Raw genomic sequence first — 17,304 nt, 5'->3', positions numbered from 1 at the left:
GTTAGGGAAAGGACTTGGTTGATATCAAAATGCAGGTTGTCTCTTACCTTTTTGTTGTGGTTTCAGGCTATATTCAATTTTGAAAGCATTTGTTTTGCCCTTTAGTTATGTCCAGAATGTGTTTCACTTCATGAGTTACTCTAGGAATTGGATAATGGTTGACATGAATTTTAGTTCATACAGCCTTAGTAGTGTTTGTCTACTGCATGCAGAAAATTCCAGGATGAGCTCAGGACCTAAGTTAGTTCACACACAATATTAGGGCATCTTCTCTTCTGGATTCTCATATACTCTAGATCACAGGGCTCTCTTTTTTCTTTTTTCCCTGGCCAGAAAATCAGTTTTTTCTCTGGGCTGAGCATTCAAAGTGAAGTGGTGTGAGAGAAGAAAATAGAAATCCCCATTTCTTTGGGTGATGGTGGCCACATTTCTTTGCTCCTCTGGACTTCTTTTGGGGGTTTTAGTTACTAGTGTGGCCACAGGGACTGCCTTCAAACCATTGACGGGCCAGGAGAGAAACAGGAGAAGAGGAACTTTCTAGTTCCTAGCAACATAGAGGAGTCCTTTTACCTTGTTGATTGACTAAATATAGAGGAATACTCTTGTTTTTGACTCACGTTGGCTGCAGTAAACTGTGATTCTTTTACCTCTGAGAGCAAAGCTGAGGAGAATGTGGTAGCGCTATGAAATTTACCTCCCCCTACTCAGCCCTCTCCTATGCTTTCACTGGTTGGTGTTTAGGTTTGACATTTATCTCCACTTTGCCTGTTGTTTTTACATCCTCAGGTACAGTACTTGTCTTTTGTGTTTATTGTGGGGTTTTCAGTTGTCACCTGAGGGCAACTTGTAGTTGACTTACTCCATCCATCTTGGCTTATGCTATAGACCACCTGTGTTCCCAGGATTTGGAAAGGATGTGTAAATGTATGTATTACTAGGGACCTATACGAATACATTTTTGTGGCTTAAACATAGTTCTTTAAATAATATTTTTATTTGAGTGGAGCAGAGTTGATTACGAGTTTTAAATTATAATGTCATTTTAAGTTAATCTAGATACTAAAATAGTTTTCTTTTAAATACTACTCAAAATTTATGTTCTTACACATTTGTTACACTTGAAAATAGCATATTCTGCTTAATAATATAAATAATAATAATAATATAAAATGTCACCCATGTTAAAATGCAAATGGGATAATATAATTATCCTAGGAAAGGATAATTAGTCATAAATCATATAAACATCTGTATGTGTTATAAAATTTTTGTTAGCACTTTAAAACAGTGCTAGAGATTGTACCTAGTAAGCACATGGTATACTACTGAACTACATCTGTAGTCCCTTTTGTTAACACCTTTAAAAAAATTAATTCTGACCTGGGAGGATTTTTAGCTCTTCTTATTAGTGCTTTTTAAAAAAATGTAATTCTGGTGTTATTTATATTTATTTTTAAGACCCCCCCCCCTTCCCTTCCTGCCTGTTTGGTTTTGTTTGAGACAGGATCTCACTATATAGTGCAGGATGGCCTTGAACTCTTGGCAGTCCTCTTGTCTCAGCCTCCTGAATGCTGGAATTACAGGCATGAGTCATCACATCTGGCAAAATTTGTTTTCTCAAAAATGTTCTTCTGGCATGCACCCCGATATTTAGGAATTGACTATTGGGCTCCTGGGAAGACACTTTTCCTGTCTTACAAACAGCCACCTTTTCAGTTTGTCCTTACACAGAGGGAAAAGGGTGAGGGTGTACAACAGTGGGGTCGATACATTCTGCCAGTTATCTTTTCTTAAAAGGATACTGATCATGTTGGACCAGGGCTGTCTGTCCTTATGACCTCATTTAACCTTAATTATCTGTAATGAGGCTCCATCTCTAAACATAGTCACTTTGGGGGTTGGAGTTTCAATATAAGAACTTGGGGAGAAGAAATGAACCATGGAGGGCCAACATTGGCAAATGAAGCTAAAAGGAAACTGACACTAAACTGTAAGTACTGTATTTTTCCAAGTAAAAGGCATGTAATGTTTTGAAGTACAAAAGAGATTTTATTGAAAACTGTGCTTCTAAACCTGCTCTTCATCCCCCTCAGTGTTGTAATTCTAAACACTTTAATTCTTCCAGTGGTTGTTTTCATATCACTACATTTTTAAAAATTTATTTATTTTTTTTGTATCAGGGACTGAACTCAGAACCTTGTGCTTTTGAGGCAGGTGGTGGTACCACTGAGCTAAATCCCCAACTCTCACTGAAATTTTTATACAGCTGTTACGTGAACCTTAGACATTATTTACTAACTTGCTGAAATAGTAGACAAGCATTAGTTTCCTTCTGCTGCTCCTCACCTCTTTAATACCTTGGTTTTGAGTGGTAAAACTCTGGAATTTTGCATGACACATTATTTCCCTCTTTGACTATATGGTATCTTCTTTTTTTTGTGTGCTATGGCTGTTCATTTTCTTCTGTTTTATCATTTACCAATCCTTTTATCACATTTCCATTTTTATGGAAGTTTATGACATCTTTTACTTGCTGATCCTTCTCCCCTTGTACTTGATATTGAGAGTTTTTATAACCCCCTTATTTTCTTTAAAAGACCTTTACTGTTATCCTAATAGGAAGAAGAAAAGCAAATTGTCTGGTTAGCTTGGTATCTTGAATTGAATGTGTCGAAATGTGTTTGTAGGAATGAAATTGTTGATTACTTTGGAGGTAAGGAATCCTGATCTGTGCTCAAGGCCTTAAAGAATCATGTAGAGAAATATATGTATAGTGGACCCTTGACTTACAAACTTGATTAGTTCCCGAGGGCTGGTTATAACTCAAGTTGGTTGTAAGTCAGTACAGCTGAGATCTGGATGTTTACTTGGGTATATGCTATAGATAACAAGAGGCAGATGAATCTTCTATTAACCTGATTAACTTAAGTTGTTCGTATGTCAGGCCATTCGTGACTCGAGGTCCCACGGTACTGGATTATCCTTTAGTTATTTTAGATTCACACTCCTCTTAATTCCTTTTGTCAAAGAGCCAACAACCTCAAAGGCATAGAGTAACCTACACATGAGCAAGATGTTGATATTTCTCTGGAATATAACCCACCACCAGCTCTTTGTTGGGTTCTTCCAAGGGCCTACTGAGATTCACTTAGTATTGCTCAAATTAAGAAAGGTGTTGAAATTTTTTCAACTTTTGCTTGAAATAGTAAATATGAAATAACATCATGTTGTTAAATTTGGGCTGAGGGGACTCAATATGTAGGCAGGATATGAAAATACCCTCCAGAATGTGAGAGTACATTGTTTTATCAAAAACAAAAAACATATATCTGTAGGATGGAGAATGTTACTCAAATTCAGTGGCTGGTTTGCTTTCATTAATAAGTTTGGTTGAAACACACTTGCCCATTCTTATACAAGTTATCTGTTACTGTTCTGCTACAAAGAACAGATCTTAGGGCTTGTTAATAGAAATAATATGGCCCTCTGTAGCATTTTGTCTTTATAGCAAACTACTTGAGGCAGGCTGTGTGTGAAGAAAAGATATTTATTAAGCTGTAATTTTGGAAGTTCAAGAATATGTTGCCTGCATGGGCTTAGATTTTTTGTTGTTTTTTGAGACATTGTCACACTCTGTATCCCAGGCTGGCCTCAAACTTGCAGTGCTCCTCCTGCCTCAGTCTGCAGAGTGCTAGGATTACAGGCATGTGCCACCATGCTTGGCCCTGCATGATCTTAGTTCTGATGAGGATTTGCTTGGCTTGAATGGCAGTTTTAGGAGCATTTGTAGGAGCAAGTAATCACATGATGAGACATGAAGCCAGAAAGCTGAGTAGGGCCAGGCTCAGGTTTTCTTTTTTCATCTTCTTTTTTAAATGTTATTTTTATCTATACATTTTAGGTATGCAGTATAATAACATTCATCATTGGAAATTTTTTACCTTTAGGTAATCTATCTTGGTTATTTTTAGGCTCAGGTTTTCTTAACAGCCTTTTTCAGAAGACTACCAAGATGTTGTATGAAATACTGCACCTTATTTTTTTCTGAGTGTAGCGTCTCCAGTGACCTCACTGGGTCAAATCCTTTTTTTTTTTTTTTTTTTTTTTGGTACTGGGGATTGAACTTGGGACCTTGCATTTGTGAGGCAGGTGCAGTGCCCCTGAGATAAATCCCCAGCTCTGGGTCAAAAATTTCAAGTCCCTACCACATACTGGAGACCAGTCTTGTAGTACATGAAACTGCAAGGGACAAACCACATCCAAATCATAACAAAGCTTAAGATCTTTGCTATCTCACCCATTGTTGAAAAAGTTTGCTCACCCCTAGACTATTGATAAATACTGGCTTTTAAAAGACTTTGGTGGTTTTTTGATGGAATAGTCACTAACAGCTAAAAATTCTAAAATCTTAAAGTCATTAGAAATTTATTTTTGAGTTGAAGATATTTTCAGATTAAAAGCATTTGTTGTGATACCTACGAAGTTATAGTATAGAAATTTAAAAAATTTTAAGATTAGGGGTGGAGGTTTAGCTCAGTGGTTGAATGCTGGCCTAGCATGGATAAGACCAAGTTCGATCCTCAACACTGCTAATAAATGTGCACATGCTTGTAATCTCTGCACTCTGGATGGCTGAGGCAAGAGAACTGCCAGTTTGAGCCCAGCTTCGGCAGTTTAATGACTTAGCAAGACCCAGTCCCCAAAAAATGAGGGAAGGGCTGGGATGTACCTTAGTGCAAAGGGCCCTGGGTACAAATTACAAAAATAAATAAATAAATAAATAAAAATTTACAGATTTAAACAGGACTCTTCAGTCTATAAGGGGACAGAAAATGAATGTAGAGTAGAATCTCTTATTTAGTATTTTTCTGTGGAGAATTTGCCTTAATGGCCAAATGAAGGGCCTGGTCAGGAATAGGACTTTCTTCCATTCACTGAGGTTAGAGGGTTATAGTTTATGTGATGAAGGGTTTTGTCACCTGAGATTAGATAACATTGGAACATGGTATGCTAGGGGAATAGGTTTAGGCTTAGAAAGGAAAATTCCATCTGAACAGGAGTGCAGGAAGTTCCAAGGAGCCTAGAAAAACTACAGTATTGCTTTTTTTTTTTTTTTAACATACATTAACCCATTTATTATAGGCTAGGACAGTCTCAAATAGTAGAGCTTTTATTGGCCTTTCAATTTTTTTAGTCTTTTAATAGCAGATTGACTGTGACTGATCTGTGCAGAAGTGGTGGTAGTGTTAAATCCAGGCACCACTAGTCAGTGCTTTCATGCAGGAATCAACCTGCCAGATCCCTGCAGCCCATCTTTTCATCTTGGTCTTGCTACAGGCCAAGTTGTACTTGGTGTGCTGGCTGATTTCAATTCATTTTCCAAAAGGAGGCACATAGTGGGTCCCGTATTCACTGACAATTCTCTTTGGACCTGTCAACTTGATCTAGGCCCAATCCCAGAGAAAAGCTACAGTAGTCCTTACTGAGGAGGAAGGTAGTGGAGCATACTAACTGGAATCAGCACCCACTTGGAAAACATCAGGGAGCCAGACCTCAAGAAGTACAGAAGTGGGATTAAAACTCATGCAGCAGAAACTGGGTACCTGTAACTAAGCCTAGAGATAAGCAAAGGAAAAGAAAGGTCCTAGATGATCCTTCTCTTGCGCTTTCCAGTGTAAAACTATGACAATATTTTCTGTTCTGATTCAAATTTTAAGACCATAGAGAGAATTACATTCACATTGGTTTTTGGCTGGTTGACATTATTTGATATTAGAATAGAAATTTGAATGAAGCTGGTAATTCTGATAGCAAAGCAGTATTATAGTAGTTGGATAGTGAAGATTATTAAATGGTTGCTGTGTAGCTGTGTATTAGGCAGTCATCTTATAGATCTAAAAGTAGGTTGAATTGTACATATAGATCTAAAAGATTGAATTGTACATAGAATCTTTTAAGAGTCTCTAATTGGCTGGCAGCATTCCATCACTATATTCTTTTGTTAAAGAATTGAACACTGCAGTGACATTTGTAAAATTCTCAACAAATGGTCTTTGATGGATGTCCTACAGGATTGAGTGTGATGCTTAGGATTAAGCAACAGTAGACTATGTAGAACACAGAAAAGATTAGAAGGGAAACCAGATGATGACAAACTGTCTTTGAAATCATGCTAGGTTCATATCAGTTCAGTAAGTGTTAAGTACATTTGTATTACAGGTCAATCAAAAATAACTTTGAATTAATAAACATTGGAAAATTAAACACAGAAAATTTATTCTTGTATACCATAAGACTAGTTAAATATAGCAGACAAATTAGTATCAGTAGACATTTGAGATATGTGTCCAGATGATTAAAGATCAGAAAGATCTGTAGAGCACAAGACAAGAAGGGGGAAACATGTTAAATCACCCATCTTTGGTGTTAAATAAGCATGCTAAAACTATCAGAATCACTGTCCTGTTTCTGAATTCAAGGAGGATATATTTTGTGAATTATTGAGTAAGGTACTTTGGGAGTAAATTTATTTTTTAATGGATTAGTAAAAGTTTTAGAATCAACCTTTATATTAAATTTCAATAAAGGCAGTTGGTTAAGGAGTAGATGAAATGATTTGTCAGTTACCTGATCAGATATAATAAAGAAGTGGAATTTTAGAAGATCTAGAGACATGATTAGTTGGAAGCATATTTATTATGTGGCTTTGAAATGTACAGTACTAGTATTTTTTCTCAGTAGAACTTGAAATTTTTATGCCAGGTGTGTTTTTTAGAGGCGGGGCTCCAATGAGAGCTGACTTTTCAGACTGCTGAAAATGTTCTTGAAGTCATAATTCTCCCATCCCACTCTTTAAAAAAGCGGGCAATAGTTTGGTATGTGAGAATATGGACTAGTACTTAATTGAAATTGAGGCTTTTACCTCACAAAATGGAAAAAGTAAAACAACCTGCTCCTTCTTCATAACCTTAGTATAAAATTTTCTTTTAAGTGAGTAAGTGAATAATGTTTGCCTGAGCCTTTACTATTATTTATTTAAGTGAAGAATGCCTACCAAAGGAAAAGATTTTAATAATGGGTGACTTTATTGTGTTCTAAAAGCTTTTTTTTTTTTTTTTTAATTTCTATGAAATGAATATTCTTTCTGGCTTGTAAATAGAAAACCAAAGCTTAGAGGTTTAGCAGCTTTTAATAAATTAACATAGTTGGAATTCAAAGTCAAAAGTGATACGTTGCTGTGTCTTATATATATATTTAATTCATTCTTAAATAATCTGATCTCTACCAAGCACTGAGGATACATTTTGAAAAAAAGGAAAAAAATATATAAACAAAAAAGACAGGGTTTCTGTCCTTAGGGCTCATTCTCTATAGAAGACAGCAGGGTGGATGGATCTCACTTGGGGTCCTCTAAGAAATTCTGGGAAATTAGCCTTTGCTTTTTGTGGCTTGCTGTAAGCCAAATGTGTTGTTGCTTTTATGTGCCTGAGTAGACTGGCATACAGGTAGATTTTTCTAAGACAGGAAGAGAGGCCACTAGTCTGTTACAATTCTAGGTGAGTTTGACAGAGATCTTACATTTAAGAGTTAAAGATCTGAACTGAAGAACTTAGATTAAAAGTTTTTTGACTGTATCCAGTGGGACCTAATCATAGTCAAAATCTTGAACAGATGGGTGTCTCTAGGAAATGAAAGAGGAAGCATGTTTATATTTCTTACTAGGATTGATTGCAGCTTGTACAACATTTAGTATACAGTTAACGTCTTAAATAGCATTAAAGGAATTTGTGTGCTTTTTAAATCTGGCTTCATAACAAGAAAGTCTTTCTTCATTAGAAGAAAGACAGGTACACATTAGCTGATAGGGAGAGCGTGGTGGAAACTGTTCTCTAAGTAGAGGGAACAAGCCACATTTTAAGGACCCTGTGGTGGGGAACTGAAAAAAAAACAAAACATGATTGCTCCAGGAGCGTGGAGGGAGCTGTGAGCATGATGGGAGACAAAGCTGGAAATGGAGACAGGAATAGGACCAGGAAGGGTCTTAAATGTAAAAGTTACTTTACAGGTTTATCCAAGAAATCATTCACCATTTGAAGGGGTCATGGGAGTAGATTTGAATATCATTCACCTGATTCGATTAGTTTTTGGAAAGATGGCTATGAATCAGGTGAGGGAAATGTGCCACATCCATTAGGTGTTCTCTAAGTGAAAAATTAGGTAATTTGAACGCATAAGGGAAAACTGAGTAGGTTCCGTAGATAAGAGGAGTAAATACGAAGAGCAAAGTTTGTTCGGTATTTATGCAGTGTTTTAATGATCAAACTTATTTTCCAGAGTTTAAATATCTTACACCATTGTTGTTACAAATCTTAGCATCACTGAGTAAATCTAAATTTTAATCAGTATTCATTTAAGTTATTTGCCTGGAGCGTAATTCTCCATCTGTAACTGTTTCCTCTCTGAGCACCATTATTATTCTTTGCTCCTACGGGAAATTTCAAAAGAAACATTTCTTAGAGAAAGGGTTGTTAAACGTTAGATTCTTTTATTTTATTCTTTGTGTTTTTGAGAGAGGGTCTCCTTGTGTAGTTCAGGCTGGCCTTGAACTAATTATGTAGCCTAGGGTGGCCTCTAGTTCAAGGCGATCCTTATTCTTCAGCCTCCTGGGTGTTGGGATTACAGGTATGTGCCACCTTGCCCTTAAATTTTAAAACAGTTTTGTTGAGGTATAATTCATATGCCACTAAAGCAACGAGTTGGAAGTATATAGTTGAGCAGTTTATAGTATATTCAGGAAGTTGTGGAACCACAATAACTAACTTTAGAATAGTTTCTTCACCTCAAAAAGAAACACTGTTAGTGTAATTCCTCATATTTTTTTTTGTAGCATGTTTCCAAGGTTCATTAGAGTTGTATGTATCAGTATACTGTTCCTTTTTATAACGAAAGATATATGTATTTTGTTTATGTTTTCTTCAGTTGATCAACATTTGGGTTGTTTCTGTTTTGTAATTAAATGAAATTTAAACAAATTCAAATGAGTAATGCTGTAGTGACCATTGGTTACAAGTTTTTAAATGTGAATATATGTTTTCAGCTCTTTTGGTTATATACTTCTGATTGGAATTGGCTAGGTCATATAATACTCATGTTTTTTGTTTTTAATAAACTGCCAAACTTTTAAAAAGTTGAAAAATTTTACATTCCTATCAGCAGTGTATAAGAATTCCAATTTTTCTCCGTCCCTACTAACACTTGTTATTCTCTTGTTGATGATAAGCAAGTGAGTGTAAAATGATAACTCATTGTAATTTTGATGCATTTTCCCGTGGCTAATGATGTTGAGGTTTTTAAAAGAAAAGCAGCCGGGCGTGGTGGCGCAAGCCTGTAATCCCTGCACTCGGGAGGCTGAGGCAGGAGGATTGCTGAGAGTTTGAGACCAGCCTGGGCTACATACTGAGTTCCAGGGCAGTCTCAACTACATGGTGAGACCTTGTCTCAAAAAAAAGAAAAGAAAAAAGAAAAGCAGCCCTTTGACTTTATTGAGAATATAAAAAATGGAAATGTTGGTAATTTCACGTAATTGCTTAGAGATAATCGGTTTGGCTATATTTATATTTTGTTCTTTTTTTCATCAGTTATATTCCCTGAATGACTATAAGCCACCGATTTCTAAAGCGAAAATGACCCAGATTACCAAGGCAGCCATCAAAGCTATTAAGGTAAGTAATGAATTTTACTCCTAATTTCAAAAGAAAATACTACTGTAATATTTTGAAGGGAGAATACTTTTTATAGCTTATATAATTACTCCTGCTTTACAGTATTAATACATCTTCAGTGTGGAAAAAGAAAAACCTACCACTTGCAAACCAAATAAATATTTAACATTTTGATAAGTATTCTTTCATAAACTTTGAAATATACAATTTTCCTTAACCTTTCTTAGGCAGGTGATATATTAGTTACATCCACACCATGGAGAATATGTTTAACACTATCATTTGTCACACTGACTTTACAGAATTTTAAATACAATTTGATAAAATTTGAAATAAAAATTGATACGTTATGTTTTTTAACTTACTGATTCTATATAGATTTGAAAATGGGCTATTATGGAAGGTGATTGGGCCTTAATATACATAAAACGCTTGAACTATTTGTAGAGACCCAAACATGTAACCATTGATTGCTCTTATATGTTAGTCTTTGAACCTGTTTTGACTCATCCACAGGTTTGAAAAATCTCAGGAAAAGGTTGGCTCTTCAGAAGAAATACATATACACACAACATTTGCATAAAGTATTTTGGCTAAAAGATCTTTGAAGCTCAACCATACACACCTTCCTAAGTTCTTGTTCCCAGAACTAGCACTTCTTGCTTTAATAAAGCTCTTAAAAATAGGAATGAATGAGTTTTTATTTTTAATATTAATACATGACTATTAAGACAGCAGGTTTTTTCATGGTATATGATAGGCTCCATATAGAGCAAGTTTAGCCTTTTGTACTTTACACTGTTCTCCATTATGATCTGATCTTTCATGATCCTGAGAATATGCAAACATATATTACCATCTGTATTCTATGAAAATTAGTAGTTAATGCATTTTATATAACTTGAGCATAATACCTTTTTAATTAAAAAGGCTCAATGAAGTATAGATGCTAAGATTTTCTGGTTTCAGGTGTCAAAAGGGTGTAAGAAGTTAATTTTTTAGAATATGAATTTTAAGTTTGTCAGTCAAGAGTAATTTAATTTTTATGGTAACCCTGTACTATTTTGATTTATTATTACTGCTTTTAATTTTAAAAATTCAGGTGCAAAATATTATGATGAGCATTACGTATTGTTCCCTTAGATTCACCATTTATTAACTTTTTGCCACACTTGCTTTATTTCTACACATTCGTAGACGTGCATACTCTTCATTTTTTTGGCTGATTATTGGTAAGTTTCAGACTTCATTCATAATAGCACTTAATCCATATACACTCAAATTTAAATCTCATAAGAACATTTTCCCAAGAAACCACATTATGTTGATCACATATAAGAAATTGTACTTTGATGGAATACTGTCATCTAATATATAATACAGTTTATACATAACTTACTGAATCTTTTAAATTTTTAATTAAAAAATTTAATATACATTTACAGTTCATAACGATTACATTCATTGTGGGGAGTTGTTTTCATGTACATAACACAACTTCTTTTTACTTCCCCTCTTTTTCTCCCACTCCCCCTTCCTCTTTAATTCCTATCCAGTTTGCAAACCATCTCCCATTTCCTGTTACTTTTTAGTTCTGTGTATCTTTTAGTTCTTCTAAGACAGTTTCCTTGATAAAGCATAATTCATTAGAAGTACAGTTCACGTTCTTTAAACAGGACTGTGCCAACCAGAGAATATCATTGAGGTATTAATATTTATTAAACAAATTCTAGAAAGTTACTTATTTTGAGGTTTATATTTTAAGTATTACGTTCTAAGAAACTTAAATCTTTAAGTTTTATTGTGACTGATAGCGGATCATTTCTGATTTTTAATCCATATCCCCACTTTTCATTGTACTTTTCTACGTTATGTGTGTGTGTATAAAATATCTTCAGTTCGTTTTCTAAGACAAGCAGGAGATGATGAAATAAAAAACAACACTGTGCATACATTTACTTATGCTATTTGCTGGTAGAGTTAGTTTTTTCTAGTACTATCCTTGTGATATGTGTGCATATCACAAGTATTTTACTGTCAGTACAACAGTTGTCAACGTATTTTTTCATAAAAACTTTGAGAATTCTAAGTGTCTATGTTGAAATAATACACTTAGGATATACTGAACATATAGCTATGTAAGAGAACTTATATAATTGGATATCACAGGTTGCTTATAAATGTGAGTACTATGAATATCTATGAAATATGTGAAAAATTTGATTAAATTTAATTGTCTTGATGGATCTTTGGAGCTATGTTTAACTTGTAGTTAACTTGCAGTTTAACTTGTAAAATTGTAGGAAATTCTAATCTCAAACTGATTTTAAAATTATACTTTTTTCTTCTCTTTTAGTTCTATAAACATGTGGTACAGAGTGTTGAGAAGTTCATTCAAAAAGTAAGTATGTACTATCTAATATATAGGCTAAATGTACTAAATTGTATATTAACTCCTGTGCTCTTTAAATCAAATACCTAAAGTTATATTGTTTTATCAGACTTAAAATTATTCCAGTTATTTTCTAATTAATAAAAAAAAGTAAGTAACTTTTCAATAATTCCAAAAGCAGATTTCAAATAGGTGTTTTTTGTTAAATTTGGAATTACAAATATGATACTTTGTATAGCCTTTCTCACTTGTCATTTTAAGTTGCATGTTTAGGAAATAGCTATTTATATGAGATATGTATAAAATGTTTGTTTACCAGCTATTTTCTTCTATTTCATTTGGTCTTATCTATTAGTATATTACATCTTAATGTGTAGACCTGCAGTTCCATTTTTCAGGGTAAGCAGAGGAGGTAAAATTTGAAGACAGCTGTGTTACATACATTTAGTAATATTTCTGTATCCAGAGTGAAGTGACTGGATTATAATTCTTTGCATTCTTGTTTGTGATTAGCACTGTTGATGCCAGTTTGTGGTAGGAACATGTAATACTTATCTTTATAAGATGATACTGTAGGAACTTTCCTGATTGGTACTTATATTCTGCCTATGTTCATATACCATATATAAACGCAGAGCTGGTTTGAGAATCAGAGGTACATATGTGGTATTAAATATTCAGCAAGGTTGTAGTATGTTATAAAAATAAGTAGGAGAAAGGAGTCTAATGAGATTACTGTGTCTCACTAAACTAGGTAGCTTTGGATAACTCAGTTAACAGTATTTGATTCAGTTTTTTTTTTTATCTTTTGTCAATATCTAAAGTATTAAATCTATTTTGGTATTAAGTAGTTTGGATAACTTGATGTCAAGACATAAGTAAAATAACAGGTATACTGTCTGTTTAGGTAAATCAAACTATGAAAAGTTAGTAATTGAAAAGATTTGTCAGTCTAAAGCCATGAAATTTTTAAATTTTGTTTTGTTTTTAAGTTTCTTCTGTCTACTGCAGTGTCACTTAAGCTTTATTATGTATAGAAATTGTATAGGGATGTTGTTATAGTGCACATTCTAATTCACCGAGTGTGGGGAGGGGTCTGAGATTTTGCATTTCTAACAGTTCATAAGAGATGCCTTTGATGTTCCTTCAGAAATCCCAGTTTGAATAATAGGGATTTACAGAATAGATATGAGTTTATGTATTAATTTGATTTGGGGTGAAGGTAATTTGAGAAAGATTTCAGAATATTGGGGAGTCCTGGAGTACACATTATTCTATTCTGAGATAATTGTATAGTCATTTCAAAGAAGCAAGTCTGTGTATCAGGAATTATTTAATTGCTTTTCCCAACATGTTTAAATCAGAGACCTGTATAATGTTAAATTGTGTATGTATATTTTCAGTTAAACATTCAGTTTTAAAGTACAGTAATTATAGATTCATATATAATTGAATAAATTAAGACTAGCTATAGAGAGATTCCCTACACCCTTCACTCAGTTTCCTGATGATTGCGTCTTGGACAGATTAACATGTTCACCAAGGGGCTGTAATTCATATCTCACTGCCATGTGGCTCTGATTTGAATTCAGTCATTCCTGCTGGCTTGAACTCCTGGTGGTACATGCATGACTGTCCCATTGGGCAGCTTCTACTCCATCTAAGGGGTTCTTTCATTACAGTAATGCAAAGAAAAGTAATTGATTTAGCAGACCATGTGTCATTGTATTATAATACCTTATGGAAAACATTAAAATGATATAAAAAATTTGTTCAGCTAATTTTGTAGTACAGGAGTTGTGCATACATATTATATACACTGGCAAGTTTACTTGTACTTGTAAGATCTCCATGTTAAAGTTTAGAGAAATTATAGGTATCTGTTCATGATTATAAATCTTTTAATTTAATGAAATTTGATTATTTTACTGATATTTAAATAGGTCTGAAAAATATTAATATTTGTATTTAGGCAGTAATTATTAAGATTCAAGCAACTAACTAGATTTGGTCTATTCATAGTTTTTAATAGTTTCATAAGAGTGATTTAATAATTTTAAAAATGAGTTAATAATTTGATGAGTGATTAAAAGTGTTTTGTATCACCAGTGGTACAAACTGCTCAATGGGAAACTTGTGTGTACTTCCAGGTCTGCAGGGATGTATGTGTTAAGTGTGCCTAACCTAATCCAAAAATTTTAAATGCTTCAAAATCCTAAACATTACAAACAGAAATATGCAACAGATTGAAAATTCTACACATAACCTCATGATAGTTTGCTGTCAGAGTGCAGGCATACTAAAACTACTGTAGAAAATTACTTTAGGCCATGAATATAAGGTGCATAAGAAACATAAATGAATTTCCTGTTTAGAATTGGTTCCATCCCTTAACTATCTTATTATGTATATTTAATTTAAAATCTGAGAAAATTCAAAAATATCCAGTGTCCCAGACATTGTCCCAAGCATTTTGGCAAAGATATAGTTGCCTATTCTATGACTACTAGTACAATATTTCTATCAACATTTATACAGTCACTTAATTGACAAGTCAGCCTTATTCAACTTTAGTAGTTTTCAGTGCACTCATTTCTGTTTTTGTATTTAATTCCATGCAATCTAATAACATCAGTGGATTCATACAACCACTACCATAGTCAAGATACAGAACAGTTTCTACGCCACTTGGCTCTCTTGTACTTTCCTTTTACTTAGTCACTCCAAACTCACTTCCCCTCATCCCTAACACGTAGCAGTTACTAATCTCTTCTTTATCTCTAAGTTTGCATTTCAGTAATGTTACATAAATGGAATCATGAAGGGTGTAGCTTTTGGAGCTGAACAGTGCTCAGCATAATTCCTTTCAGATCTGGCCAAGTAATGACATATATCAAGTAGTTACTTCCCTTTTATTTCCGGGTGGTATTCCATATACAGATAATTCAAAAACTTTTTTTTTATTAATTGAGTTTATTGGTACATTTTAGGTATACAGTACAGTTACATTCATTATTGGGATCTTGTACCTTTACATGACAGGTCTTCGTTCTCATTTTTCCCCTTGTCCCCGCCTTCCTTTCACCCCCTCCTCCCCTCCCCATTTTTATACTTTATTTCCATTTTTTTCATTTTGTCATATTTTTTCTTTTCCCTTATTACCTTTCCCCTACACTTCCCACTTTCCGTACACCTTTAGCCCTTTTCTTCTTCCCATTTCACAATGTCAGTTATCTCATTAGGATCTTATGTACTATTACAGTTTATTCACACCAGAGAAACTATTTGGTATTTACACATGTGTGACTTATTCATTTCACTTAGGAGTATATCCTCAATATGTATCCATTTTCCTATGAATGAATCTAATTTCTCATTCTTTATGGCTGAGTAATACTCCCTTTTATAGAAAAACCACATCTTCTTTCTCCAGTTTCCAACTGATGGGTAAATGGGCTGTTTCCAAGTTTGAGCTATTACAAACAGTGCCGCTGTGAACATGGGTGTGCATATATCACTGATATGATTCTTTTAATTCTTTTGGAAAGATACCCAGCAGAGGGATAGCTGGGTCAAATGGAACCTCTAGTCCTAGTTCTTTGAGGTATCTCCATATTGATTTCCACAGTGGTTGCACCAGTCTGCACTCCCACCAACAATGGAGAAGGGTTCTTTTCTCCCCATAACCCTGCCAACATTTGTTAATGTTTGATTTCTTGATAGCAGCCATTCTTTGTGGGGTGAGGTGGAATCTCAGTTTTACCAGCTGCTCCTCAGACAAGGGACTATTATCTAGAATATATAAAGAAATCAAAACAATCAGCCCCCCCAAATATAAAGACCCAATTCAAAAATGGGCATCTGAAATGAACAGACATTTCTCAGACAAAGAAGTAAAAGCAGCAAGTAAATATATGAAAAAATGTTCCACATCACTGGTCATTCAAGAGATGCAAAAGAAACTTTTAAATTTTAGAGCTGTTATTTATCAGCTCTCATAGTCACTAACATAAATAACCAGTTTATCTTGAATTACAAAGAAATTACATTTTATTTGGAGTTAAGAGACCTCATAATTTGCTGAGTTTTCTACCATCTGTAGGTGCCATTTTGACATGCAAAAGCTAAATCCTTAGGTCCATTCCTAAAATATGTCCATCCATGTGAAATATTCTGCCTTTTGGCATGAATATTGCAAATGAATCTGCCTACAAAATTCAGAATAGGATTGAATATAATCCCTCAGAGCTGTTGTTTATTTTGTCATAAATGGATGCTCTGTTTTAGTCAAAAACATATGATGGCTACTTTTTATCTATCCATCTATCTGTCTATCTATCTATCTATTTATTTATGAGACAGGGTCTCAAAATGTAGTTGAGACTGATCTGGAACTCACTATGTAGCCTAGGCTCATCTCGAACTCACAGCAAACCTCTTGCCTCAGCCTCCAGAGTGCTGGGATTACAAGGCATGTGCCACCACTCCCGGCCTGATGACTACCTTTAGATACCTTAAGGTCATCAAAGCATTTTATTTTCCTAGGCTCTTACCGTGGCCTGAAGATGGACTACTGTTGCTTTAATTTATAATTTCTATCAACATTCACTAAAGCCTTTTTTTCTGTATAATCCAGTATATGAGCAAAATGTTCATATAACTAGGCCCTTAAAACCCATTGTACCCCAAAGGCAAAGAGAAACTTTAGCTATTATTTTTTTATTTAAGAAATCAATGTTTTTTATGATTAACCTTTTAATTTAGAAAAAATAATTTTATTGATATATGTTTGACATAATGATCATATTATAGGGAATTTGTACCTGTACATAATATATCTTAGTTCTTTTTTTTCCCATTCCCCTCCTTTCCCTTCAGTCTTTCTGCCCATCACCAATTTGCTTCTATTGGATCCTTTCCATTCTTTTTCTTTAATTCCTATTCTCTACTTCCCCTCCCCAACCCTGTCCTTTATTCCCCTTCCTGTACTGCCTTGTTAAATTGGTGAGAACCTAGAATATCATTTATCATCGTTTTTACGTAACAAACATCTATGCAGTGAAAAATTATGAAAGCATGATGCTAAACACCTAGGCATTACCATAATGAAAGTTTTTGGTTGTGTAGAAACTTGGTCTCTTAGTTTTATACACATTATATTTACATGGTTGATTTTTTTTTTTTTTTTTT

At 34.2% G+C, this 17,304-nt stretch overlaps 1 protein-coding gene across 9 annotated transcripts in view; it reads left to right on the top strand.

The window, feature by feature from the left end:
• Scaf8 (SR-related CTD associated factor 8) overlaps positions 1-17,304 on the top strand; it is a 194,460-nt gene that overhangs the window by 21,790 nt on the left and 155,366 nt on the right. For all 9 annotated transcript variants that reach the window (XR_004517135.1, XM_033763304.1, XM_033763306.1 and 6 more), the window contains 2 exons: positions 9,639-9,722; positions 12,079-12,123. Coding sequence is in view for 8 of the 9 variants with exons in the window: in XM_033763304.1 (XP_033619195.1) it covers positions 9,639-9,722; positions 12,079-12,123 (129 nt within the window). In the remaining variant the exon portion in view is untranslated. The remainder of the gene's footprint in view (positions 1-9,638; positions 9,723-12,078; positions 12,124-17,304) is intronic.

This window comes from Fukomys damarensis, unplaced genomic scaffold, assembly GCF_012274545.1.
Source record: "Fukomys damarensis isolate Sample0158 unplaced genomic scaffold, DMR_v1.0_HiC HiC_scaffold_14, whole genome shotgun sequence".
Taxonomy (NCBI): Eukaryota; Metazoa; Chordata; class Mammalia; order Rodentia; family Bathyergidae; genus Fukomys; species Fukomys damarensis.
This window is presented reverse-complemented; position numbering and strand designations above follow the sequence as displayed.